The sequence below is a fragment of the Limanda limanda genome, chromosome 17 (assembly GCF_963576545.1).
Source record: "Limanda limanda chromosome 17, fLimLim1.1, whole genome shotgun sequence".
NCBI classification, from domain to species: domain Eukaryota; kingdom Metazoa; phylum Chordata; class Actinopteri; order Pleuronectiformes; family Pleuronectidae; genus Limanda; species Limanda limanda.
This window is the reverse complement of record NC_083652.1, coordinates 17,886,573-17,913,067: the sequence shown is the minus strand read 5'-3', so window position 1 is coordinate 17,913,067 and position 26,495 is coordinate 17,886,573. Positions and strand designations below refer to the sequence as shown.

At 41.7% G+C, this 26,495-nt stretch overlaps 2 protein-coding genes across 5 annotated transcripts in view; one reads left to right on the top strand and one right to left on the bottom strand.

Moving 5' to 3' along the window:
* LOC133023763 (septin-9-like) overlaps nt 1–26,495 on the top strand; it is a 100,835-nt gene that overhangs the window by 30,378 nt on the left and 43,962 nt on the right. For 3 of the 4 annotated variants that reach the window (XM_061090831.1, XM_061090833.1, XM_061090830.1), the window contains one exon: nt 11,689–12,450. In XM_061090831.1, the coding sequence (XP_060946814.1) occupies nt 11,689–12,450 (762 nt within the window). Of the gene's footprint in view, nt 1–2,288; nt 2,461–11,688; nt 12,451–26,495 lie in introns of those variants that run through there. The other variant, XM_061090832.1, reaches the window with a different exon arrangement.
* LOC133023764 (uncharacterized) lies at nt 17,062–20,436 on the bottom strand. Its single transcript, XM_061090835.1, has 2 exons — nt 20,346–20,436; nt 17,062–19,366 (listed from the first exon to the last, which is right to left on the bottom strand). The coding sequence occupies exon 2, from the start codon at nt 19,360–19,362 to the stop codon at nt 17,833–17,835; it is 1,530 nt and encodes a 509-aa protein (XP_060946818.1). The 5' UTR covers nt 19,363–19,366; nt 20,346–20,436; the 3' UTR covers nt 17,062–17,832.

Below are 26,495 nucleotides of genomic sequence, written 5' to 3'. Positions count from 1 at the left end.
GGCATCTGCTGCACACATACTTGTTGTCTGTGTGTGTGTGTGTTCCTGTACTTGTACCTTTGTGAGGACCATTTTAAGCATTGGCCCTACAGAGGGAGGTCATTTTTGGAAAGTGAGGACATTTTGGCCGGTTCTCACTACTTCAAAGGGCTGTGGGACTTGGTAATAGGGTTAGAATTAGGTTTAGGTCATTTACTTTGGATGGTTAATTTAAGGGTATGGGGAAACAGGGAATACATTGTGCCAATGAATGTCCTCACTAAGATAGAAGTACACATTTGTGTGTGTGTGTGTGTGTGTCCGTGTTGGTTTGAAAATGACTATGTGCCAGGGAGCGGAGGAATCTGCCACACATGTGTTGGGCAGGAGTCGCTGGGTGGGATCAGGGTGTGTCTGGGGCAGGATTCTCCCCGTGTCTCCATCTTTATCTGTTCCCAGATCACATTACTGTAGCCCACTGTTGCCCGTAGCTACAGGTTTTATCTATACGTGCAAATGCTGACCTCTGCTGGAGGCAGTGGCACAGTGTCAGATATGGTGGGTTGCATGCAGGTTGTTCCTTTGAGGAAGGGATAAACAATCTGCTGTCGTCATGAACACTGAACTACGCAGCCGCCCTGCAACGTGATGTTCTCACACAGGTGAAGACGAAAAGAACATCTTGCCCTCAGATAAACAAGAAACAAACAAGTTATACAAGTTACATTAACTTAATTATGGCCTCCCAGCCACCTGCCCTGGTGTTTAACATTTCCAGGCACAGGCCCAGTTTTCATGTAAACACAGAATATTTATCGATGATTAAAGTGCTTGCTCACACATATCGTGGGTTACATATTTTGGACCAGGGTTTTGGTACAGTAAGACCTCATATTTACTCTGAAAAGGTTGTGTTGTAGAGTGTGTGTTTGCACTCTGCAGCACATCTGTGTTTATGATCGCTGAGCACACCTAAATGGACGGAAAACACACGATCTGATTCCAATGTAAACATCAAATTGGCGGTGAGCTCTCAAGATAAATGACACATTGGACATCGAAGAAAAAAAGGATTACAGCTTAAGGCCAAATAATTTATCACATTTCTCTTCTTTGGATCATCCATCCAAACTAACTTTTAATCCATGTGTCTTATAATTTTCTTACTCATGTGTTGTTTTCTCTCGTATCTTCACTGTTTGCGAACCTCGTGAGCTGCTGATAAATGGGTCATTTTGGTGCAGCGGCCAATAGCAGCAGGCTTTTTTTTCCTTCCTGTTGCCTTTGGCCTGTGGCTGATTATGGCTTAGTTGCCTCAAGGTAACTTCTCATTGGGTAATTCCAGCCCTCACACAGATTGGGTCACACACATGAGTGTTTTGCTCAGAAGATTCAAGAAGCAACACCTCACAAACTCACAGATATTTATTTCCCAGCTGCCACATCCTTCTTACTTTTTTCTCTAAAGCACACACACACACACCCAAACACCCACACAAACACACCACACACACTGACCATCGCCATGTTCCTCCGCCCCCACACACAGGGGCTCATTCACATGGTCATTAAGTCATTAGGCTACTTATTTATTGATGTCTGCCTCCAGAGCGACTGAGCATGTCAGACCATCTACTAAACGCCTGCATGAGCTTGTCCTGACCATATTAGTCCATAGAATGATTCTGCTTCCACTCGGGATTTAATTTGCTATTTGCTGTAACCGTTCCCTCCATCTACTTTAATATAAGACTGAATGGCCACGTGCCTTGTTTTCTAGTCTGTGCATTGATTTATGTACTTATAGGATGCTGATGTGGACTTGTTCAACAAAGTAAGGCCTGACACATCTTAGTAATAGGCGATCTGTGTTTCATTAGTTTCTGGGTTTCTTTAGTGTGTGTATGAGTGTGTGTGTGTGAGTCATGTGACTGAGCTTACAGGAAGTGTGTTCAAATGTTAGCATGCGTATAATTTGACTGACCCATGGCAAAAAAAAGAGAGAGCTTTCATAGAAAGGAGCCAGTCTGAGTGGACGGCTACAGAAGAGGAGGGAGGGAGGGAAGGGCGGAGTGGGGGAGGGTTGGGGGACAGTGAGCTGAAGGGAGCGAGGGAGGAAAGAGGAGGGCGGGTGGGGGGTTGTCATCGCTGGCTCATTCCAAGCTCTGGAAGTTGAGAAGGAGGAGAAGAGAAAAAATAAGTTTCAGCGTTCAGACACAGGAGAGGAAGGGAGAGGGTTTGGATCAGTGAGCTGCTCGATCCTTTTTTACTTCCCTCCCCTCCTCTCTCTTTCCTAATTTGGGATTTGTTTAAAAAGCGGGACTGCGCCTGAGGAAGACTTTTCCTTGCTGGGGAAAGGGAACCCTGCTCCCTCTTCTCTTGCATTACACACACACACACACTCACACACACACCTTCTCCCCAAAATGTCTGATTCCACTGTCAACGCTCACTTGGATGGGATCATATCAGACTTTGAAGGTCAGTTCCTCGTGCTGCTTTTCCTCTTCTTCTCCTCGCTGCGTGGTGTGAGCCACTCTTTAACCCCGCCGTGAGGACACTGGAGATGGTTTCCACATGTTTCATTGGAGCCGAGTTGATCTGGAAAAAAGGAAAACGGAGAGGGAGAAGGTTTTCGTCTGTGGTGAGCTGTGGTGTTTTGAAAGGGAAATTGCGCTCCAAGTGTTGCTTTCCATGGCTCTTTAACTTGTGTTGGCGACCCGTGGGCGTGTGTGTCTGTTATTGTTGTCATGTATGTAGTCTGAGTTGAAGTTTTGGCTGCATGTGCCAAAGAGGGAAAAGTGCTTTCAGAGGAAAATGTGCAACTGATTCGTCCTCTCCCCTCAGCGGCCTGCATCACAGAGTTTGTTTGTGTGCTGGGCACTCAGGAGACGGCAATACAGCTGTGAGGGGAACACCTGGCCCACCTCCCAACTCCCCCCCCCCGTTCCCTCTTCTCCTCTTCCTATTCATCTCTCTGCCCCTGGCCCACAGATTCCCCCTGTCATCCCTCTCCTCCCACTCCTCTTCCTCCTCCTCCTCCCAAGTCCTCGTCCTCTGGCCGTGCTTCCCCCTTTCCTCTCTCAGCAGCTCGTCCATCCTCGGCCTCTCCTCCCTGCTGCTGGTTGAGGAGGAGGGTGGGTGGGTGGGGCGCGGTGGGGGGGGGTTGACAGGCTGACACCTCTCCCCGCAAACCTGTCTGTCCATCTGACTCGCCGTCTCCTGCCTCTCACAAACACATAGCCATTAGGGAACGCATCCACACTTGTCCGGAGCTGCTCCTCCGTCAACACCAGTTTGTCTGTGGTATGCGTGCGTGGTGAATCCCCTCTCCGCCTCCCTCTCTCCTCTTGTCTTACAGTTTTTTAAACCGCCCGCTTGCGCAATGAAACGGAGCAGAAAGATAAGTGGCATTCAGAGAAGAGAGGCAACAAAAAAGGGGGCGAAGAAGTGCGCTCTGCCCTGTCCCTCGCTCATGTGTAACACCAGCATAATGGGCGACTGTTGTGAGTGTCGGGGGGGTATGTGTAGGGCTGAGTGTCTGTGGTAATACCTTTGTGACAGCCCCCCTGTGATCTACGGCCCTGCATGGCACAGATGCAGCAGTGCTGTGAGAGCCCGGGCAGCAGGAGACAGGATTTTAGGGTTGGAAAGTCAATAATTACACGTACTCATGTTACTGTAGCTGAGTTGGTTTGCCATGAGCTTTTTTGTTTGACTTCAAATACGAATTCCTCTCTTGATATTTAAAGAGAATGAAGCCTCCCAGATCAAATTTTCCTTCAAAAAGAAGCATTGTTTCATTGAAAAGAAGAACAACACCTTGTACGTCACTGGGTTTTTTTCAATGTGCCTTATCACAGCCGAGTAAATGTTACATCCCAAAACATCTGTTTGTGGCCTACTTCAGGTTGACCTTTTAGTTGATTGTGACAGTTAATATGAAAACGCTTGTAATTTTCTGAAATGAAGCATGAATAATTCTTCCTCTTTCAAAGGAACACATGTCTAGAAAGAACCAACACAGTAGACTCGGGGGTTTCTCTGCTGCAGCCTTACTTGGTCTGGTATGACCGATGGCTTATGTTAGCAAACTTTAGATGGACATTGTTTTGTAGTGGATGATACTGAGTCACGCCACCGGGCTGAGTGACTCTTCTCTACTGGAGCGATACTGTCACACTATGTCTCAGCATTTACCAGGAACCCCATTGTTACCACAGTGGCTGCCAATCAGGAAAATGTGCATTCTGGGTTTAAAGGTAGAGTAGGTCTCTTGTGTCTGAGACACTCTTGATCTTAATCGCAAGTCATGGCCATAAATAGATCAAATCTTAAGCCGTCGCAGGACTGCAATAAAAACAACCAAATCTTTTCTTTGGTTCACTGCCATACTTGTCTGTCTCTACCCAGCCTGCACCCTGCTGTGCTCACACTGCACACGACCTGTACACCACTAAGGCAGAGGCGATAACCAGAAGTTAACAAACGTTTGTGTGTTTTTTCGTGGGAGGAGCTTTGACCAAGGGGCTGAGATGTATGGGTTGCGTGTGCAGCCTGCTCTCGCAAAGCTTCTCCAGGCTTACTGACCCGAGCTTTAATTCTAGTTGGACAAATTTTTAAATCAGGTTAAATTGGTAAGATTTTGTCGTCTTTCGACTTCATATCGGAAAGACCACAACAAAAGTGTTAAAGAAGAGTTCAAACTTGTTTATTTTGTACCTCAGAAGAAGCCTTATTTTCTACGGCTGAATGGCTGCGTTGTGATTTATTTGATGTTAAGGGCCAGACTGTGAATGTCTTCAGAGAAGATCCCTGTTTATTCTGACAAAATGAGCTCCAGTCAATTTTCTGCATATATGTGGAGCCACAAGTTAAATCACACAAGTGAGCCAGCAAATTACACTATAACTTTAAACCAGCGAGAAAACACTAATAAGAGAGAGTGCTAACAAATGGATATTTCAATGACTAAAATGTTACCTAGCTGTCCCATGCAGTCCAACAATAGATGGGGGAGCGGGAGACACCCTTGTAAGGAGGGGGGCCCCTACAACTTTATCAAACATTCCACATTGACAATAAAAGCCTAAACTTGTCAGGTAACAAATATTTACACCGATTACTTGTTGTTATCACAGATGCATATTGGACTCTGCTGCACATGAAGCTTTATAATTGGCATTGTTACACTTGACCATGGATCTTTCATACTATCCGTGTCATGATCCACACCCTGAAAATCCACATGACTCACACATAGAAAGTTATTAAAAAATAGAGTCACATCTTGAGCTTGTCAAATGATGAGAGCTCTGAAATAAAAGCACAGTGGGAATGATGCATCATTTAATTATTGAATGTGACACTAATTTGTGCAGCATGCCGCTGTAATCTGTACAGTGACTCTGAGAGTGGAAGGGAGAAGAGGAGGGAGTTTTCCATGTAGCAGGGAGTGTATTTGCCATGTCACCACTGCCGGACACTGATTCACTGTGATTCACTGTGATTAGCTGTGTCATACTTTGCTCCGATGACGCCGGTGAAAAGCTGAGAGACACAGAAGACAGGATTCTGTAGCCAGAGGCCGATGACCTCAGCTGTGACCTCAGCCTCGCAAACACACAGATCATTGACCGAAGACACTGGGCCTTCCGCTGAGCAGAACACACACAAACACACACACACACACACACACAGTTTCATACAGCTTCATTTTGTCCTGCTCCTTGAAAGAGATCTGTTCTCTCTTTCCTCTTGCAAACAACCCTCTGTGTAATGACAGACTGCAGACAGTATGCCTGGTGAGGTGAAGCTTGTATTCCTGTTGAAACAAGAGTATCAACCAGCGAGTTGTGAGTGTGAGTGGTCTCCTCTGTCCCAGCTGATCGCCTTCCTTTCCCCCCCCCTCTCTCTCTCTGCATATGAAGGGCAATTGCTGGACCAGTGAGAGGAAATTCCACAGAAGCAGATTTCTGTGGTGGGTGAAAATGTCGGGGTTAGGCAGTGGAGGAGTGGAACCGAGCACAGCCCGCCCTCTTTTTCTTCTTTACAGAGCTGAATGGGGCCTGGCCTGCATGACCTGCACTCACCAACCAATCACTGTTGTAAAAGTTTAAAGTCGGAAATGAGATCAACTTACATTTAATCACCGGGAATGGAAGGAAAAAAAAATAAGAGCACCTTCCTGATCCCTGCAGGGCAGCGCTCCTATTGGTTTGTGTTCATTTGCCACAAGTGCTTTTTAATCACATTTCAGGTTGATGCCGTACTTCCTGCTCTTTAAACGTTGGGCAGAGCGATTCTTTCAATATTAATTTTGTGGGATGAAACCAAAGACATATATAAAGACTAGATGTCTCGTTCGACAGAGCCGGACATCACCACATGGCGGCCATCTTGCTACGGGGCAGCTCGCTCACCCATAACATTGTGTTGGTATGGTTTGTTTTAAACGTCAGAGATGTAGTTATGACACTGCATAAATTATTATTATACATTTTTTTAGAAAATAACATAATTATTCATAAGTATGCAGTGTCATAACTACATCTCTGACGTTTATAACAAACCAGACCGTTTCAAAATCGGTTGAAAATTGAGTAAGTTATGGTTATTTACCACTACCAACACAATGTTATGGGTGAGCGAGCTGCCCCCTAGCAAGATGGCCGCCATGTGGTGACGTCCGGCTCCGTTGGCCGGCAACGCAGACGAGACATCTAGCCTTTATATATGTCTATGGATGAAACTCCTTAATAGTGACAATCACAGTAGGAGCTGTGGCTTTGGATTGCACCGAAACCTTTCCGTGTCAAAGGACAGAAGCATTGGAGTCAATGTGCTACTTTGATTTTAACCATTAGGTCTCAGTCTTGTGACAAAACACCACGAGGAGCCTGGCTGACAGAGCCACAGGGAGGAAGCGTCCTCTGACAGAAGCTGATGATAACCGGGCTCAGGCGTCTGCCTCCTTATCAGCACTATCAGGCTCTATGCTCACCAGGCTGGACAGGTTTCCTGCTAATGACGCCAATAGCTTTCGTGCTGCTGGGAAGCACCGAAGGGTCATTCTGAGGTAGAGCGCACACAGCGGGTCTTTGTTGGGCTTTAAAGTTACTCCTCGCTGTTTCTCTCCCTCGTTGGACACGTGGAGCGAAACCTGCCCCGATGCCAACCCCAGGCAATATCCCAGAGTTATCAGCAGGCTCATTGATGTGGCTTAAAAAACAACTGGGCTGTGATGAGAGATTTTCTTTGAAACGTCAAGCAGAAACCGCTTTTCCTTTCAATTAGGAGTGGAAAGTTTTAATTCATAGGATTCCTGCTCTGCTTGTTTTATCCCGTGGTCGTTGTAGTAGCAGTGGTTTAATGTTACAGCGAGCACTGGTCGAGAAACTTGTGTATCAGTTTACAGTGCAGCCAACATTTGTTGTTTACCCTGCTGGAGTTGAATGTGTGGAACCACAACAGCTGTGTAAGCGCTAAACCCGGTGACACATTCAATGCATTTTAATGTGACTGCTTCACAATAAAAGCCACCTATTGTGTGGCATTCACAGACACTAAAAAGAGCTCTGATATCGATCTCACCACGATCATCGTAACTCTGGAATGGCAAACTCCTCCAGTAACAATGAGATCTTAATTATATAGAGAAACTGATGAGTTTGGTTTCATTGAAAGTTTAAGGATTATACGTTTCCCTTAAGCACAAACATTCCAGAACACTGCATGTGCTGTGTTATATCGTGGACAAACAAAAAATAGTTTTTCAGAAAGTATACAAAAGCATGCACATCACAAACTTGATGCTTCCACCAACTTCTTAAAGAAGAGTCTATGTCCCAAACGTAACCTGGGAGGTGATTGAAAACTTTCTCGGGGCATAAACTGTTGTGTGTTTTCTCACATTTAGTATTAATCACCAAAATGCCATTTCATATATTCTCAAATGAAAGTTGAATATATTTTTTTTATTTCATTAATTTAATCTGTTAATATACAAAATAAAACATTTTAAATCCTTCATCTGTCACATTCATGTTAACCAGCTTACACCATCTGTTGCATTGTTGTTTCATCACTTGTTTCCGTATTGTTGTGCAAGTGCTTCCTGCTGCGCACACAAGGTGAAGAAAAGAAACAGAAAATGCTGTTCAGCTAAATTAAAAACTGATCTATATTACGAGTAGAGGTCAGAAGCTTCACATGTGACCTGTTGTGTAAATCATTTGCTTTGACGACAGATTGTGACAGCAATCATGATCTGAAAGTTGAATTATTGGCAATGGTTATGTTTGTTTATTGGTCTATCTGTTTGTTAGCAGCTTTACAAGAAAACTACGGGACGGATAACCACAAAACTTAAAACTCAGCGTTTTTAGAATTTTTTCCCAATTGTCCTTGGAATAGTTTATAGCTCATGCATGTTGATGGACTCTTTTCGATGAGTGTGTACATTGGGCCTTGGTGGATACTCTCTTCTGAGGGCTATTCTAGTTTAACAGTTTGACAATCTTCCCACTTATCCTGTCGTGATTCTGTGTTTCCCTTAGCAGCTAAAGACAAAAGTCAGCACTTCATCTCGTTGACCCGTTCACCTCATCCGCCGTCATGCTCAGAGAGGCACAGGGAATGTCCATGTGCCGCTCATGCACTACATGCTACACTGGAGAGCAGAGTAGCAACATCATGTGTTTTCCTGGCAGCTCCACCATGTTTCAGTGCACTACATGGATTCACTGCAAGTCTGACAGAGTGTTAGTTGATAAACATCATGCTCGGCTGCTATGTCTTCCTTATTTGGCAGGCTGGGTCTGCTGACTTGAGTTTACAGTGTCTCATTCAGAGCGGAGTCCGAGATGACTGCGGTTAAAAAAAAAAAATCTTCAAAGCAGATTCGGTTTCAGTTCCAGGTCAAATGAGAGGTAAAGGGGAGTTTCACATTTGGTTCATATTGGTGCTCGTTAGTATTATCTTAGCTTGGTTGGAAGGTCCGTGATCACTGCTTCATTCATAAACACACACACACACACCTAATGTGTCCAGAGAGGTTTATAGAGGCAGAGACCAGGCTGTGTTTGCTTTACCCTACAGCTGAGTTTAAACACACACACGCTCACGGGGACGGATGGAAGCACAACTGACAGCGCCTCTGTCTCCAGCGTGTCTGTGTGGACCTCACTGTGTCGGGCCGTTCTGTCACCACAGAGCAGGCACGCACGCTAACGGGTCATTAAATTTATATCTCAGAGTTTTAAGTGGTCTCTGGCCCTTTGACTGTGCCTTCGCCTCTTCGGTTTCACCGCTCAAGATTTAAACACCGAAAGCTGAGCATCAGGCTGTGGTGCTTCATTCCCTGTGCTCGCTGAGAGATTTTACACGTAACCTTAATGTGAGTAATGAGTGTCGCTCCCTCGCTTATTTCTGACACTTCTAGAAGAGCGGAGCACAGGGACAACGTTGTCTTTCAGGGGAAGTTTTTTCACATGGATTATCTGTGTTTTATTTGAATGAAACAAAGAGATGATTGTCACAAACCGATCTGTTACGGTGGAGATGTATAGTACATGGGTGACAAGTCTAAATCTAAGTCAGAAGGCCTTTTTTCTAATTTCCTCTCTCTCTTTATCGCAGAAGACCCAAAATTGCCACACACACTAAACACAGGAATTCGTTTTTCAGGTGTTCTGTATTCCAGAGGATCGACTGAGGGCATGATAAACCACATCCAAATCATTTGAGGACATTACAGCAGGAACATGTTAACCAGTGAGACTCAAAGGTGCTGGGAGTTCAGTGGGAGAGTCAGGGTGGCGGCCAGTCATGTTCTCATTCAAGGTAGAAACAGGAAGCTCTACACTGGAGAACCCTCATTTCTACTAAGTAGAAAAACTATAAAGAGATTTTGCTCCCGAGTGAGTGTTTTAAAGTCCATGGGCGAAATAAAAATACACTTTGAAACTATTTTACAAATCATTCTTATACTCCTCACTGTACTTTTAATTATATTGCCATGTATTGGACTTCTGTCACATGTCATTTACCTTTCAATGAAACCTACCTGTCGTGATAAGGCCAGTCAGCGACTTCTTTTATATCACTTCTTAAAACCCATTTTGATAGACTGGCTCTCATGTGATGTGGTGTTTTTACTGCTTTTTATGTGTTCAAGTATTCATGTGACATAATTCTTCATTTCATTTGAAAACCACCTTGTTTTCAGACCACCTGAACGTGGTTGTCCGGCCTCAGTTTGCGTCCTGCTGATTGGTACTTCTCTTTTATTCTATTCTTATAATAAAAAGTACCATATAAATAACGTGTATTATTATTATTACTATCATTATCATCATTAATATTACTATTATCATTAGAGTTATAATTATTTATTGTTATCGTGTCATCACCCGGATGATCGATTGATTGGGGGGTCGCGCCGGCCGGGTGCGCGCTCACGCCGCGGGTGGTCAGGTGGTTGACGTCATCAGGGGAACAGGTGTGCGCGGAGACAAAGATGGTGACGAAGCGATATTAAAAATAGATCCGTGTCCTCACCGGTCCTCACCCACCGACACGTTAACCTAACTCGACCCAGGAAACTCCCACAGGCGCCATGAAGCTCTCAGGCTACGTGAAGCGCGTCAAATCCGGTAAGAGCAGCGTGTTCCACTGGTTCCACTGCGGCTCGTCATGAGGAGTAATTGCCGCCGTAATTAACGTAATTTACGGGTGTTAAGCGTCACTGTGGTTAAACTAATAAGCTGTCCTTGTCGGTGCCAGGGTGCGAACCGCTCCTGTCACGTTGACCTATTAGGTGTTATTATCTTTATTTAAAATGAAGCAGGTTTTAATGTCACCTCATTCTCGGAAATTAAGTTTGGCTTTGTTCTCTGAGTGGTTTGTCCAGATCGAACATATCCCTCCGCAGCACCTTATACAAGATATAAAGATGTGCTGTGATTGACAAATGTGCTGTAATATCAGTAAGTTTAATTTCAATGGGAATTGTCTTGGTCAAATAAAGGTTAAGATGAAATAAATAAAAAGAAATTGTCACAGTATATGATCATATTTTTAAAAATAGCTCCTTCGACGTGGTGATCAAGTCACTCATCCCAAAAACTTTCCTCCTCCACCCGGGCTGGGTGACATGAATTGACTTTTTTATATGTCATATAAACAATATAGGGTGGGTGTAGAGCGGGTCGTCCACTGAACAGAAGGGCGGCGGTTTGATCCCCGAAGTGTCCTTGGGCAAAATGCTGAACCCCCAAATTGCTCCTGGCGGCTGTGCTGAATGCTTGTGTGAAATTGGTGAAGCTTTTTGAACGGTCTTCAAGAAAAGAAAAGCGTTGTAGAGAAACAAATCATGCACCATAGCTTACATCATCATGCTGCTTCACTGTGTTTTACTCATCAGGCTGCGTTCACTCTCAGCTCCAGCATCTGAGGTTCTTGGTTTTTCAAGGGACCTAGGAGGCCGTATGTTGAACCAAGCCGAACATCACCCTCCTCTCCCAACAAAGAAACGCATGATTCCGCATCATTCCAATATTCAAACGCTTCATTCCGTCTTGTGATTATAAACAAAGTGCATATTGTGCAGGCACATAAATAATAGCAACGTGTAAGCTCAAACCCCGACCTGCCCTGTTGTAACGGCCCTGGTTTGACCTACTGCTCTGTGTTTGTTATTTTTTCCAGCACTGAAGCGGTCGTTTGAGGTGGAGGAGGCGGATTCATCCACACACCCCTCGCCCCTGTCTCGTCGGACCACCAACCCCCTCCGCTCATCGACCACCTCCACATCCAGCCAGCGGAGCTACGACCTGAGCTCCCGCAACTCTGACTACTCCTCCTCCTCCAGATCTTCTCCCTCCGAGTCCTCCAATCCACGTTCCCCAAACACCGGCATGAGGCGCATTGAGTTGTCAGGGGGTCGTAACCCCGACACAGCCTCTTCCCGCCGCACAGAAATCTCCATTGAGGTCTCCTCCAAGCAAATTGACAACTCGCCCAGCGCCGGCATCGCCCGCTTTGGCCTCAAGCGACCTGAGGTGACCCTGGGCAGTCGGAGCACCCCTCTCGACAGCGCCGCCAACTCCATCTCCACTTCCTCAAACAGGCGTGCAGAGCTCGCCATGACACGGTCCAGTGAACCCCCCGCCCCTCCGAGGAGGATGGACGCCCAGCTGTCCTCTGCCCCAGTCTCTAGGATCCCTGACCCCCCCCAGAGAAAAGCAGAGACCCCGTCCCCCATCCTCAGCCCAGCTGATGGAGTCTCCCGGAAGCCAGAGATGCCTGTCTTCAGACAGCCGGACGGTTTAGTGCCAGGCGGCGCAATGGAGAACAACAACAACCACCCGCCTCCTGCCCCGAGCGCCCCCCTGCCCTCCCTGGCAGAGCCCCGGGTGGAGAGGGTGCAGTCGCCCGTCACAGAGACCCCCAGGACCCGACCAACAGACAGTGAGTACCTGCTTCAGCATGTTTACCATAATAAATGTTAAATAACAGCTTCTCAGGGTAAATTCTGTTTGAAGTGGTCTTCTCAAGGAGGAGTTTGGGCCTGTTTACTCAAAGTTTATCTGTTTTTTTATCAAGATGCACCTTGACTGTGTTTGTCCTTGGAGATTCAGCAGTTTCAACATGGCCTATCTTCCTCAATCTAATAACTGGCAACAGTTTGGCAGCAGCTGCACTCTGATGAAATCATTTGATCATCGCTTTACCGGGTTGCTGCTCATTTCCCTTTTTTACCTTCTCTTGCAACCTGTTCACAAACCATTGTCTTGTCACATCTTAACACACTTTTTTTTTTTTAACTAGGCTTTGTACTTATTCAGGATATCTGCTATTTTTGTTTCACGTAACATTACAATGCAGCTACGCAATGACGGCACCAGCCAAAGACGCTTCAAGCAGGAGTTTTGTGAGCTTGTCCGTCTAGACTGTCTGTGAATGTAGGTCAGTGAGGGTGATGATGAGAATCGCAGGGCTACTCCCAGGACAGCCGCTGAAAAACATCTCATACAGGCCAGCAAATGAGAAGCTCAGCTCACATGAACTTAGATCATCTACTGGACTCAGACAGGGTGAAATCCCTGTAAATTCAGATTGTGTGAGATTGAGAAGTTTATGTTGGGTTGTATTTTTAATTATATTTAGTTGGTGTAATTGGTTAATTTAGAAATGCCAGTGACGCAGCAAGTTTACTTGTGTTTTTGGCTTCGAGTGTTTTCTCAGTTGACTGCTCTACTTGTGTGACATACAGAGCTATAAATGAATGCAAAATCTATTATTGTCTAGACAGAGCAGACGTGGTTTTTAATACTCTTCCTCTACTGACTAACATCACACGTGTGGTGCAGAGATGATGCCAAACGCAAATAGAGACCATAAGTATCTTACTGGGGCAAAATATCAAGGGCGGCTCTATAACTGTGGTAAGGTAGTGCTCACCAATGAGTCATTGTCTCACTGGATGAATCTGTCAGGACGACCAGGAAGAAAGACTCAGTAATTCACTCGTTCCACATCGATTCCATCCAGCCTGTTGGTTTAGATTTTAAAACATACTGAAATGATTTGTGACTTAACTGAGTCTAGATTTTAGTTTTCGTATTTCCAAGTGTCTGATTCCTATATGTTGAGATGCAGTTTGCACAGAAAACCCCTTAGTGCATGACAAGGAATCTCAAATATTAACTGTCCCATTTCCATGAGGTGCATTGTGGATATTCTTCATCCTCAGTGGATGAAACCTAATTTATGGTAACTCCGTGACCTTTGTTTTAACCCCACCCTGAGGACAATCTTTTAATTTTAGCTGGATTTCTGTGAATACCTAGACTATGTTGATTCCTTCCTTTGCTTCAGTTGGGCATTATGAATTGCAGCCACTAGAGGCTCTGCAAGTGGGCTGGCATGTTTAAATGTTTTGTTTTGTAGTGCTTTGAATTGCAGGGCTTTATAAAGCTTACAGTTCATAAGCTCCAGTGTCAGTGGTGTGTTATATCTTATCATTTCAATCGTTTAGTTCACATGTAGGCTTCAATAGAGGCTGCACGTTTGACTGGTTCTTGTTATTGTAGAAAAGATTGTTCCTGGGTGTGTGCAGTGACTTCAAAACACGTTTCTTGCTGGTTGTTTGTGCTTTTTGCTTCCCTCTGTTAGTGTGTGTGTGTGTGTGTGTGTGTGTAGCCCTGCTATCTGGAGACAGCTGTTCTCATGGGCTGCTCTCTCTGGTGGAGTAGTATCAAGGCGTAGGCGGCTGGGAGGTGATACATTCCAAATCTGGAGGTCATAAAACATTTTACATAAAAATAGAAAACCTCCAATTTCCACTTTGTAAGTTGTGTGTTACCTCTGTCCACTATACTTCTTCTGCAAACAGATCATGATTTTATTCTATTCTTTTTTTATTCTTTGGCATGTACCACCCTTGGTGAACCAGAAAGCATATGCGCTAAATAGCTTAAATGTGGTCTTGTGTTAGTAGAAGGGGAATAAGCGAGGAAAAGTGAGAGGATTAAGTCCAAACTTCAGCCACATTTGGCTCAGAGAGGGAGCAGAAGGGAAGAGGGAGAAAAAATGGTGGGAGATAAAGCGTGCGAGGAGGAGTGTGATTTCCTGTAAAGTTCGTCAACAGGGTGAAAACAAAATGAGAAAAGCCCACTTTAACCTCCAAGCATTTTGGAGTAAAGCTAAACCGACAGACCACATTTTGATGACGCTCCTAAAACTACAACTTACTTTCAATTTTCTCCACGAGTACACACAGAACGGATTCAGGCAACTTCTTTAAAAAATATACTTTTCCATAAAGATTTTCTATTAGAACAGTTTTAATGTTAATCTGAGTAATTTGTCACAAACAAATGGTTGCAACACTTTCTGTATGCCTTTTCAAAATAAAAGCACTCGAGCATTTCTGTTGAGGGAATCCATTCCCTTGTTTAAAAAGTTTTTTTATTGTGAAATATTTGCTGCAGCGGAAGATGCACAGCTTCATACTGTGGACTACTGGTATTTATTTGAGTACAAGGGAGTTCCTGATCATGTTCAGCTTCTCTGTTGAACATGATAAAATCGAAACGTAATGTAAGGGTAGATCTGGGCTTAAGTTTGGAATTAATAAGTGATCTTGGGCTCGTAAAGGCTCGTGACCACTGTATTAGAAAGTGATGTTTTTCTGTTTCACTATTTGTTGTGTACTTCTGTATGTCTGAGGGCCCATGTGATATGGTCTGCCTGTGTTTGTGTGTCTGTGCTCGCAGATATTTGATGTGTACATGTGTCTTCAAATGAGGTTCAGAATGTCTCGCCAAGGGGAGAGTGACTTCATGAACATGCTGATAAGTGATAAGCTGGTAGTTTTTTTTTGTGTGTGTCGTAAAACTCAAGGTGCTGTAATGACATGCTCTGCTTCAGTTGATTTGTCGGCTGTAACGAAGAGCAGCTGTGTCCAGTCTTGTGGAGCTTCCACAGGATGTGATCTCATGTTTACACACGCGCGCACACACACACACGTTCATTCATTCTGTACACCGCTCATCGTAGTTTCCTGACCATGCCTTAAAGCGTGATTTATTTTGTCTGCTGTCATTGTGATGACATATTACAGAGTCAGTCTAATATCTGGTTAGAGCCACTGGGTTTACGAGTTTAAATCCCTGATGGACTGTCATCGATAAACCAGTAAAGTGATGGCATAGTTAGATATTTTTCTTTGTGACATTTTTTTTTTCTCTTTCTCTTTACCAAGATTACAGAAAAATAACTGAACAGATTCCGAAGAAACTTTGTGGAAGGATGTGGTGGTTCAGGGAAGAACCCATTCAATTTTGGTGTTGGTCTGGTTCAAGGGGCGGATCCAGGAATAATCCACTTCAACATTGCAGTTGACATTTTCCTTCTTTTCCCAGGGAATGGGTAAAAAATCAGGCACTGATATGTGTGTAATTTGGTGCAGCTTGGTTGAATTTAAAGGTACTGTTGGGTCTTAGTGGAGGTATGCGCTCTGAGTGTTAAGGAATTTTGACCATCCTCACACATTACTGTATATGCCACTATGTATTATGTATATTACATTATATCTATACAGGAGAATAGTGCCTGTCTAATTCCACAGATTTCTCCTTTCACCACCAGAATGTATTTTCAGTTACTTTCTATTGCCAGCATTAAACATGTTAGCATAGACGAGGCCAGTCTAATCAGAGTTGAACAAAGAGACTCATGGTGGGCGTGGCACTTATCACACATACCACACGTAGGAGTGCTTTAATAGAGATGAAGAAATGTAACACGACTGCATTAGAACATCAATTAGCCTAATTGGTATGTAGGGCAGGGCCAGATCATTTTCACGAATGTTTGGACTGATTTTTGCTTCTGAGTAAAGGCTTTGGTTTTAAACATCTTTATGAGCAGATGAAGACAGACAGCAAAACATTTAGCATATCTGAGGTAGATCCATTTTATGTTTACTTCCTCACCCTGCTTGCACAATGCATGTGTAGTACATTGGTGTTTATATTGGACTAAGTTTTATTGCTGTGATGAAATTTGCAATGCGATGGTCATTGTTATATTTTCCTGCCACAAATAGAGAACCTCTAAATATTTGGTATTATATTGTTGCAGGAGTAACAAGTTTCCTGTAGATCACGAATCTTTGACTCAGTGCATTAGACTTGTATTACGAGATGATTAATGTCAACAAACAGCAGTGTCTGTTTAGCTCAGGACTCTGTCACTCCAAAGAGGAACCTTTGATTTGTATTTTCTTAAAGCTCAATCTGCAATAGTTATTTGTAATGACTCATCTTATGACCTGCTTGGTCTTGCAATGTCTTGCTGAGTTTGACCACATTTAAACGGCACTCATCTCTCCGACACAAACATAAAGGCCTTTTCATAGGTCTTTTCAGGACTTGGCTAGAAACGAGGACTTGTGAATGTCACAAGGGTTGGAAATTATCTTTCTGATAAATCGCTCATCTGTGTACGTGTTGTGCATTATGGGCCACATGTGACATCTTTCTTTAACTTGCAATAAAAACACTGACATGGGTCTGATCCATACAATGTGATTTATAAAACCCCAATTTTCAACATTACAAGAAGAATACAAAACATACATACTTGTAATACAATCCAGTTTCTAAAAGCTAATAGATTATCAGAGCAGATCATAGTTTCTTTCACTCTCTGTTTCATTTATCCATCAGAGCTTTTTTTTTCAAAACACAGTATGAAGCAACAGTGACTCACTATTAGGTTAGACGTGCTGGAGCATGACATTATTGCATGAATAAAGCCTCGAACTTTATGACCATGCCAGAGCAATTGAAAGGATTTACAAAAAGAGACATTTCAGAGAAGAATCTGCAGTATTATTAAATCATTTCAGGTTTTTAAGTATAATCAATCAGCTCATAATGTCCAGATGTGGTTTTCGTGAAATGCAACCGATGGGACTTCACTTCTTCTTCTAATGAAACTGCTGTTGTAATATTTTGTGATGTAATAACATTCAGACAGGTGAGATCCCTTTTAAAAGCTATTGAGTCCAAGCTAACTAGAGATGTTCTGTTATTCAGAGCATTTGTTGTTTCATCACATATGTCTCGATGTTAAAAAAAATTCACGAAATTGGCAAATACAAGACTCTTTGAAATGAAATGTACAAAGGAAAAACAAATCATACAACAGGACAGCATTTTGAAGAGAGGTAAACAAATGAACAATATGTGCAAGAAGCAGATGAACAAATAGAATCAACTTTAAAGCAGGGTTGATTTTCCATCCACTTAAACATTGTCTGCAATGGATATCCAGTCATCTTCAGCCCCCCCAGCTTAGAGTGCATGCTTTAACTTCCTGAGGCCAGCCTATGAATCGTGCTTGGACTCCAGGGACAATTGACATACCTGAGTGATACTCGTATACATCATAAATGGAGTTGTGAACATCAGTGCTACGTCTGAATTTAGTTGCCCATTGCCACTGCCACCATTCATACTGATGTGTGGCTTTATGTGCAGATGCATAGAAACCAACCCAAGAATCGTTAAATTCCAACTTCCAACTACTGAAGGTCTTCTTGACAAATAAGCGAGCACACGCCTTGCCATCTTTTACAAAGAGCTGCAGGTTTGCATCGTAGCCGTTTATATTGACTGCGCTGTCTGCTGTGGGATTCTTGAACTCAGGACCTCTGCATATCTCCTCTCCCACCACTTTAAAGAAGCACCACTGTCTCCTAACCTTATGTAGTCGAGCCTGAAGACCATCATTTAGCGGCACTGAGGTGTCCCAACTGCCTGATTCACTGTCCCCAATGCACTTAAAAGTCTTGCTTGCTTCCTGGTCGCTTTTGTTCTTGAAAAGCACTACCATCACTCCATTGTTCAGGCGATTCTCAGTAACATTCTCCCAAAGAATCCTGGCTCCTCCATCCTTGCCGGTCGTCACCTTAAGTTGAGTCCCATCCCTCAAATTCCACGAACCATCAGTCTTCATACGATTTTGTCTGGGACGTGTTTGGGGTTCGTATTCTGGGATGTTGATAACAAAATCCGGTTGCGTGTGTCTTCTTGCTGGAGGCCAAGCAAAATCAGGTTGCGTGTTACTTCTCGCTGGAGGTTGAGCTCTTTTGTTTTGTTTGTAAGAGAGGTGCTTTTCCTTAATTACAATAAACAGCAGCAGGCCAAGACAAGCCAGGTTACCCCACATGTTTCTGATTTGCCCTAACTCGCGATCGTCAGCACTGCTGCCATAGCGATTTCTGAGATCCCACAGTGAGTCCTGGTGTTCTCCATCAGAAAACTCTCTGATCTGTCTTAGAAGGTTGGTACTGACCTGGTACGTCTGTTCCGGGTCATATCTTGTCCCCTGTTGTTGAGAGGTCTCATAGTGCTGTGTGATGTACACTTGATCTGTCTGCATAGATCTTCCTGTGTTCTGTTGCCTGACTCTGAATATTATGCGGTCCATGTTTCTTCCTACATACTCTGCCCGTGGAGCGACGACGTAGTCTGGAAGTTGTTCATGACTGTCTACATTAAGATTGCCAACAGTGTAGTACCGGTAACCCCGAGGCAGTGGGTCCAGCAGCTGCTCATAGTTGCCATAATGATGCGAGCCATAATCTTCATTGTTTGGGTTGAAGTTCAAGGAAATGACATGGTTATTGTTGATATCAACTATGTTGGCAAACCAGTAGAGCAGCAGAAGACTGTGTTTGGGCACAGATTGGCCAAAGTTGATTTTCTTCAAATCATTGATTGACTGGAGCTTTTGTACAGCTGACACAGAGGCGAGTGCAAGGAGCAGAGCTGCAGAGCAACTCATGACCCTTCCTGACATAATCATCGTCCTGTAAAGATATTTAGAAAATATTAGTTGAATTGTTCATTCATACTGAGAATTCCCAACCCATACTTGTATTTGCAACAAAGGATGGATCCAAATGCGTATCCCAATGATTGATAATTCTGAATCTAAAATCCATTTTTTTTTATCACTATATGATTAATTTAGTTTACAGATGTATACATATTAAATTAATATACCTTAGCAAACTATAACAATAGCATGTTTTTGTATTTTGTATTGATTAATAACAATAACATATTATTTAATCAATGGGAAAGGTGGCTTGCAGTCAAGTACAAATAATAAACAATCGCATAACTCACTATTCTAGCTACTGAGTCCCACCCACAAGATGACAGGATTGGTTTCTATCTCCCTTCTTCCTTCATCGTGGCTGTCTGAATCAAATTGTCTTTTTTTTTTCAGATTGGCATTTGTTCACTGCATTGTTAAAGTGGAAGTACAGGCAGCCCTGATGCTGACTACTTATTACAACATACAAAAGACACAAGGGGGACACATTTAAAACATGTACTTTCATAGGGGGGACTTTAAAGGTTTCAAGGCTGTAAAGTTGAAGTGTTTTTGTGTGTTTTTTTTTAATTTGGAAATATGTGTAAGAGGATAAGACAATCCTTTATTAGTCCCCCTGGGGGATTTGCCATATAACCGAAACCAGTTGATAGAATAGACTGAGTAAACATTACATAATATAAACAAGGAAATATGATAATATATACAATAAAAAGCTATGTAGAATAACACAACAACAAATTCTAAGAATACTGACAGAGCACATTGTAAACCTCTCCAAATTCAATCTAACAGAACAAATGTTCAGCTTCCCTTTACATATTGTTCCACTTCTGAGTAATTTTTCAGTGTAGAAACCTGCAGGTAGAGAACTTAAATTTAACTTAACTTTGAGAGAAAACCGAGGTAAATCAAGGAAATAGTGATCAGAAAATAAGAGCTCTCACCTTTGTTAGTGTGCTGGTGTTAGGGAATCGTTTCTGTGTCTGTCTGTGTGTGAGCTGTTGTAACTCCTGTTCCTGTTTCCTTAGAAATGAAACCAATAACAAGTCTGTTGCTGGTGGTTGCAGAAGGCACTGCAGCTTGGATCAAATTTCAGTTTGAAAAGAATCTGTTTAGTCTGTCATTTCAGATTGTGTGTTGATCAAGGTGACTGGCCTGTGCAGGTATCTGACACAGTGTCCTTTGGACTAAAAGGTTTCTGGCTTATTATTACCTAGTATGATTATCACAGATCAGTTTCTTATGGCAGTACTAGTGTGTTGTAAAACCTTATTTACCTCAACCGAGAAGATTATGTTTTTGCAAGTCTGTTTTTATTGTCAACAGTATTACACAACCTGTTAAACTGGTTGAAGGATGAGACTTTTTGTCCTTAAGAACCAGTTCTAGGATTTTTTTAAACCACTTTCTTTAGCAATATAGGGCATTTGTTGCTATTTTTTCCCATTTCCCAGATAATTCATGGATCTTGGAGTCAATAATCTGGCATCTTAAGTGGATTGATATCTGAGTTTTCTGTGATGCATTTGACCTTAAGGGGACTTGTAGGCCTTGGTGGAGGCACGCTTTCTACTAAGTTTCATTCTAGATCTTTGTCTATATACTTTTTCTTAACTCAAGTTTAAGTGTGATTTGTGATTTTCACTGATGGCCACTATTAAACATTTCCTGTCGTCTTATTTGTACCATGACTGTCTTTTTAAACAAAAGTTTAACGGTTCATGGTGAATATCCTCAACACAAACTGATCCAGTTACTTCAGCTGAATTAAATTTGAAACTGGCTTAAGCACAACCAAAGGAACAGAGGATGTGATGTTTTTACAGTTTATGTAGATTGAAGTTTAACCCCTATGCTGAATAAGTAAATTAATTCATCGACACTGAATAAACAAGGGGTTCTTCTATTTCTTTGTAATCTCATATTGTGTGAGAAATAAAAATGTATGGGAGACCACTGTTCTCCCACACGTTGGCTAATTGAGGAAGTGGAAGGAAGAGATGGACCAATGTGTTGTCTTTAAAACCTTTTATTTACACATCAAACAAACAGCAGTGTGTATTCAATCAACACCCCATTTACAATATTATAGCAAGAATACAAAACCATATTTAAAATGTACATCTATTTTTTTTTTAATGCTAATACATTATCAATGTGAGCTATGCTTACCACGCCATATATCCTTTCACTTGTGGATCTCATCTTTGCATCAGAGCTATTTACTTTCTCTTCATCTCTAGGGAACACGTATGAAAGAACAGTGAGTCACCTCTATTCGATTAGACGTGCTGGAGCATGACATTGAATATGAATTAAGCCTGAAGCGTTAAGACCAGTATAATGCCTTACTATGTACACAAAAAGTTATTTTAAAGATGAGTTTGTGCTGTAATTAACTAGGTGTGGTTTATTTACTTTAAGTAGAACCCCTTGGACCACACTTCTTGGTCTAATAAATGTAAAATATGTCCTCAATCTTTTGTTCTGTAATTTTCCAAGGCAAGCAAGATTCTTTCCAATTAAATTGTAATATGCAGGTTTTAATCTGAACTAATATAACATCATTGTCTTTAACTGATGTTGAAACTTTGTGAAGATCATGTACTGATCAGATGGTTTTTACGTTGGTACTTTAGCCAAAATTTGTGCTGACCTGAAGTGACACCCTGGAGACTCTCTGTGATTTTTCAGTATTTGGTCCATGAACACAACATTTCTCAATATTTACCTGAACAGTGTTAAGAAAATAATGTAGCACCATTTATATAAACATTATTGCAAAACAAAGCATACACCCGCTTTTAGAATGAGCCCTTATCCAGGTCCATTGATCAGTCTTAACTGCTTGATTCCAAATCATCTTAAAAGTAATATTGCGTATTGTATGTTTAATTTTATTTATTTTTTTATCTTCCCCTACCATTGGAATTCCAGTGGGAAGCAAGAATGGCAAAGACAAATATACAAATAAGCACATAAATGAGAATGCATGTTTCACAATTCCACCAATTTGATCTGGGGCCTTGGAAGTTGTTATGAGGAATATAAGGTTGTGTCACAACCTTGTTTCCTCCTGTTGAACCACTCTGAAGGCTGGCCCTTTGTTGGTCAAAGTTGTACCTTTCCTCGATCACAATAAACAACAGCAGTCCAAGACAAGCAAGGTTCCCCCATATGTTTCTGATTTCTGATAACTGGAAATCACTAGTGTTACTTCCATAACGATTTCTGAGAATCCTCAGTGACTGGTTTGCTCCCACTGAAAACTTTCGGATTGTTCTCAGGAGGTTTGTCCTGATCTCATAGGTATGCTCAGGATTATATGTCGTATTTCCATGGATGCCATAATGCTGTGTGATGTACACTCGATCTATCAGTTGCTGTCCTGTGTTCTGCAGCCTGACACTGAACACGATTCGGTCCAGGTTTCTTCCCGCATACTCTGCCCGGGGATGGGCGACGTAATCTGGAAGTTGTTCACCTTCGTCTGGAAGGAGATTGCCAACAGTGTAGTACCGGTAACCCCGAGGTGGTGGCTCCAGCATCCCCTCAAAGTTGCCATAATGATGTGATCCAAAATCGTCATTGTTTGGGTCAAAGGTCAACCGTATGATGTTGTTGCTGTCGATATCAACTTCGTTGGCAAACCAGTGGAGAAGTAGGAGAGTGTGTTTGGGCACAGATTGACCAAAGTTGATTTTCTTCAAATCATTCATTGTTCTGAGTCTTTCTATAGCTGACACAGATACCAGTGCAAGGAACAGAGCTGCACAGCAACTCATGACTCTTCCTGACATCCTCATCATCCTGTAATGAGACAGAAAAATATATCACAGAAGGCTGGGCATGGTGGGCAATAAAACAATAGCAATACAATAAAGGTTGAATATATTGATATAATGGTTATGCATTGTGAAAGGAGGTGTAACTCATAATTAGTCTTCCTCAGATTTAGATAATTATTTTCTGTTTATCAAATGTTTGTTATTCTCTCCTCAAAAGAGTTTGAAACCACAACCTTCACTCGGAGCAACAATCAGTCTTTACACCTAAAATTAATAACATGACATTTAATATGATAATTATCGATATCCTTGGCCCAATTTTTTTGCCATATCACCCCACAGTACCAATCTATACATGTATTTGTAACTAGGGATACATCGGAAAAGATAATTTTTACTAGTTCAGTTCCAGTTCTCAACCTGCCTATATGGAATGGGTTATTTGCTTAGCCTGGGGTGTTGTTGGTTGCAGCTTTAATTCTGAAACTGTAAAATGACCTGCAGTAATTAAGTAAGTTAAGACCAGCTGCTGTTGCACAAAGAGCTGCTCACCTGTGTGAATAAAACATTTTTTTTTTCCAATTGGCATTTGTTCACTGCAGTATTAAAGTGGAAGTACAGGCAGACATGATGCTGACTACTTAATTCAACATATAAAGAACACAAGGGGGACGCATTTTAAAAACTTGATTTTCACTGGGGGGACTTTAAAGGCTGTAAATTGGATGTGTGTGTGTTGCTTAATTTGGAAATATTATATGTAAGAGGATAAGATGATCCTTTTATTAGTCCCACTGGAGGGGAATTTGCCATGTTACAGAAACCAAAGGAGTCGATGGAATCAACTCAGTAAACTTATAACATATTATAAACAAGGAAGTATGATAATATATACAATAAAAAGGGATAACAAATAAAACAACAACAAATTCTAAGAATGCTGACATAGCACATTGCAAACATCTCCAACTTCAATCTAACATAGCAAACTTTCAGCTGCTCTTTTTTAAATATGGTTCAACTTCTGAGTAATTTCATTGTAGAAACCTGCAGGTAGAGAACCTAAAATTGCTACAAAAATCATATTGAGAGAAAACAGAGGTAAATCAAGGAAATAGTGAACATAAATTAAGATCTCTCACCTTTGCTAGTGTGCTGCTGTTAGGGAATCGTGTCTGTGTCTGTCTGTGTGTGAGCCGTTATAACTCCCGTTCCTGTTTCTTAAGAAATGAAACATAAAACAAGTATGTTGCTGGTGGTTGCAGAAGGCACTGCAGGTTGGATCAAATTTCCTTTTGAAAATAATCGTTTTAGTCTGTCATTGTTTTTTCGGGGTTGTTGAACCCAACATGCCAGAGCTGATTATTTTTGTTTTTAATTATCAGAGGAATGATTCTGTAAAGTGTAATTATTCCATAAGTCATTTCAGATTGTGTGTTGATGAAGAGAACTGGCCTGTGCAGGTATCTGACACAGTGTGGCCTTAGGACTAAAAGGTTTCTAATAAAGCCTGGCTTAATCTTAGCTAGTATGATTATCACAGATAAGTTTCTTATGGCAGTACGCGTTTGTTGTAAAGCCTTATTTACCTCCATTGAGAAGATTATGTTTTCGCAAGTTTGTTTTTATTGTCAGCAGGATTACACAAAAACTGCTAAACTTGTTGAAGGATGAGGCTTCTTGTTCTTCAGAGCCAGTTCCAACATTTTCTAAACCACTTTCTTAGCTGTCCCAAAATAGGGTATTTTTTTTAGTATTTTTGCCAAATTCCCAGATAATTGAAGATCTTGGAGGAGATAATCTGGCATTAAGTGGACTGATATCTGAGTTTTCTGTTATGTGATGCATTTGACCTTAAGGGGACTTGTAGGCCTTGTTGGGGGCAGGCTCTCTACTAAGTTTCATTCTAGATCTTTGTCTACATACTTTTTCTTAACTCAAGTTTAAGTGTCATTTTCACTAATGGCCACTATGAAACATTTCCTGTCGTCTTATTTGTACTATGACTGTCTTTTTAAACAAAAGTTAAACGGTTCATGGTGAATATCTTTAACACAAACGGATCCAGTTACTTCAGCTGAATTAAATTTGAAACTGGCTTAAGCAAAACCAAAGAAACAGAGGATATGATGTTTTTACAGTTTATGTAGATTGAAGTTTGACACATATGCTGAATAAGTAAATAAATTCATCGACACTGATTAAAAAAGGGGTTCTTCTATTTCTTTGATCTCATATTGTGTGAGAAATAAAAATGTATGGGAGACCACTGATCTCCCACACGTTGGCTAATTGAGGAAGTGGAAGGAAGAGATGGACCAATGTGTTGTCTTTTAAACCTTTTATTTACACACCAAACAAACAGCAGTGTGTATTCAATCAACACCCCATTTACAATATTATAGCAAGAATACAAAACCATATTTAAAATATACATCTATTTTTTTTTTTTTTTATGCTAATACATCAATGTCAATATATATAATATAATATCAATGTGAGCTATGCTTAGCACCCCATCGATCCTTTCACTTGTGGATGTCATCTTTGCATCAGAGCTATTTACTTTCTCTTCATCTCTAGGGAACACGTATGAAAGAACAGTGAGTCACCACTATTGGATTAGACATGCTGGAGCATGACATTGAATATGAATTAAGCCTGAAGCGTTAAGACCAGTATAATGCCTTACTATGTACAAAAATAGTTATTTTAAAGAAGAGTTTGTGCTGTAATTAACTAGGTGTAGTTTATTTTTTTTAAGTAGAACCCCTTGAACCACACTTCTTGGTCTAATAAATGTAAAATATGTCCTTAATCTTTTGTTCTGTAATTTTTCCAGGCAAGCAAGATTCTTTCCAATTCAATTTTAATACGCTGGTTTTAATCTGAACTAACATCACACCACTGTCTTTAACTTATGTCTACATTTTGTTAAGATCTGATCAGATAGTTTTTATGTTGGTACTTTAGCCTAAATTGTGCTGACCTGAAGTGACACCCTGAAGACTCTCTGTGATTTGGTCCATGAACACAACCTCTATCTCAATATTTACCAGAACAGTGTTAAGAAAATAATGTAGCACCACTTAAAATAAACATGAAAGCAAAACACCAGCTTTTAGAATGAGCCCTTATCCAGGTCCATTGATCAGTGTTACTGCTTCCAAATCATCTTAAATGTAATGTTGCGTATTGTATGTTTCGTTTTTTTTTTTTTTTTTATCTTCCCTTATCATTTGGAACCAAGAATGGCCCAAAAGAAGACAAATATACAAATAAGCACAAAAATGAGAATGCATTGTT